This window comes from Brassica napus, unplaced genomic scaffold (assembly GCF_020379485.1).
Source record: "Brassica napus cultivar Da-Ae unplaced genomic scaffold, Da-Ae ScsIHWf_682;HRSCAF=993, whole genome shotgun sequence".
In the NCBI taxonomy this organism is placed as follows: domain Eukaryota; kingdom Viridiplantae; phylum Streptophyta; class Magnoliopsida; order Brassicales; family Brassicaceae; genus Brassica; species Brassica napus.
Window position 1 is genome coordinate 22,501 of NW_026016737.1, and position 2,500 is coordinate 25,000.

General features: G+C 35.6%; 1 protein-coding gene across 1 annotated transcript in view; it reads left to right on the top strand.

Moving 5' to 3' along the window:
- LOC125605001 (protein Ycf2) overlaps positions 1 to 2,500 on the top strand; it is a 9,523-nt gene that overhangs the window by 4,194 nt on the left and 2,829 nt on the right. The window contains exon 1 of the mRNA XM_048775061.1: positions 1 to 2,500. This exon is cut by the window's left edge and continues 4,194 nt beyond it; it is cut by the window's right edge and continues 2,829 nt beyond it. Within this exon, the coding sequence (XP_048631018.1) occupies positions 1 to 2,500 (2,500 nt within the window).

Here is a 2,500-nt window from a genome sequence, read left to right on the forward strand (position 1 = left end):
GATCTATTCACTCTATCAATAACCGAGCCGGATCTGGTGTATCATAAGGGATTTGCCTTTTCTATTGATTCCTACGGATTGGATCAAAGACAATTCTTGAAGGAGGTTTTCAACTCCAGGGATGAATTGAAAAAGAAATCTTTATTGGTTCTACCTCCTATTTTTTATGAAGAAAATGAATCTTTTTATCGAAGGATCAGAAAAAATTGGGTCCGGATCTCCTGCGGGAATTTTTTTGAAGATCCAAAACCAAAAAGAGTGGTATTTGCTAGCAACAACATAATGGAGGCAGTCAATCAATATAGATTGATCCGAAATCTGATTCAAATCCAATTCCAATATAGTCCCTATGGGTACATAAGAAATGTATTGAATCGATTCTTTTTAATGAAGAGACCTGATCGCAACTTCGAATATGGAATTCAAAGGGATCTAATAGGAAATGATACTCTGAATCATAGAACTATAATGAAAGATACGATCAACCAACATTTATCGAATTTGAAAAAGAGTCAGAAGAAATGGTTCGATCCTCTTATTTTTCTTTCTCGAACCGAGAGATCCATAAATCGGGATCCTAATGCATATAGATACAAATGGTCCAATGGGAGCAAGAATTTCCAGGAGCATTTGAAACATTTCGTTTCTGAGCGGAAGAGCCGTTTTCAAGTAGTGTTCGATCGATTATGTATTAATCAATATTCGATTGATTGGTCTGAGGTTATTGATAAAAAAGATTTGTCTAAGTCACTTCGTTTCTTTTTGTCCAAGTTACTTCGTTTTTTGTCCAAGTTACTTCTCTTTTTGTCTAACTCACTTCCTTTTTTCTTTGTGAGTTTCGAGAATATCCCCATTCATAGGTCTGAGATCCACATCTATGAATTGAAAGGTCCGAACGATCAACCCTGCAATCAGTTGTTAGAATCAATAGGTCTTCAAATCGTTCATTTTAAAAAATTGAAACCCTTTTTATTGGATGATCATAATACTTCTCAAAAATCGAAATTCTTGATCAATGGAGGAACAATATCACCATTTTTGTTCAATAAGATACCAAAGTGGATGATTGACTCATTCCATACTAGAAAGAATCGCAGGAAATCTTTTGATAACACGGATTCCTATTTCTCAATCGTATCCCACGATCAAGACAATTGGCTGAATCCCGTGAAACCATTTCAGAGAAGTTCATTGATATCTTCTTTTTCTAAAGCAAATCGACTTCGATTCTTGAATAATCCACATCACTTCTGCTTCTATTGTAACAAAAGATTCCCTTTTTATGTGGAAAAGGCCCGTCTCAATAATTCTGATTTTACGTATGGACAATTCCTCACTATCTTGTTCATTCACAACAAAATATTTTCTTCGTGTGGTGGTAAAAAAAAACATGCTTTTTTGGAGAGAGATACTATTTCACCTTCGTCAATCGAGTCACAGGTATCTAACATATTCATATCTAACGATTTTCCACAAAGTGGTGACGAAAGGTATAACTTGTACAAATCTTTCCATTTTCCAATTCGATCCGATCCATTAGTTCGTAGAGCTATTTACTCGATTGCAGACATTTCTGGAACACCTCTAATAGAGGGACAAAGAGTAAATTTGGAAAGAACGTATTGTCAAACTCTTTCAGATATGAATCTATCCGATTCAGAAGAGAAGAGCTTGCATCAGTATCTCAATTTCAATTCAAACGTGGGTTTGATTCACACTCCATGTTCTGAGAAATATTTACAGAGGAAAAAACGGAGTCTTTGCCTAAAAAAATGCGTTGACAAAGGGCAGATGGATAGAACCTTTCAACGAGATAGTGCTTTTTCAACTCTCTCAAAATGGAATCTATTCCAAACATATATGCCATGGTTCTTTACTTCGACAGGGTACAAATATCTAAATTTGATATTTTTAGATATTTTTTCAGACCTATTGCGGATACTAAGTAGCAGTCAAAAATTTGTATCCATTTTTCATGATATTATGTATGGATTAGATATATCATGGCGAATTCTTCAGAAAAAATTGTGTCTTCCACAAAGGAATCTGATAAGTGAGATTTCGAGTAAGTCTTTACATAATCTTCTTCTGTCCGAAGAAATGATTCATCGAAATAATGAGTCATCGTTGATATCGACACATCTGAGATCGCCAAATGTTCGTGAGGTCCTCTATTCAATCCTTTTCCTTCTTCTTGTTGCTGGATATATCGTTCGTACACATCTTCTCTTTGTTTCCCGAGCCTATAGTGAGTTACAGACAGAGTTCGAAAAGATCAAATCTTTGATGATTCCATCATACATGATTGAGTTGCGAAAACTTCTGGATAGGTATCCTACATCTGAACAGAATTCTTTCTGGTTAAAGAATCTTTTTCTAGTTGCTCTGGAACAATTAGGAGATTGTCTAGAAGAAATACGGGGTTCTGGCGGCAACATGCTATGGGGTGGTGATCCCGCTTATGGGGTCAAATCAATACGTTCTAAGAAGACAGATTTGA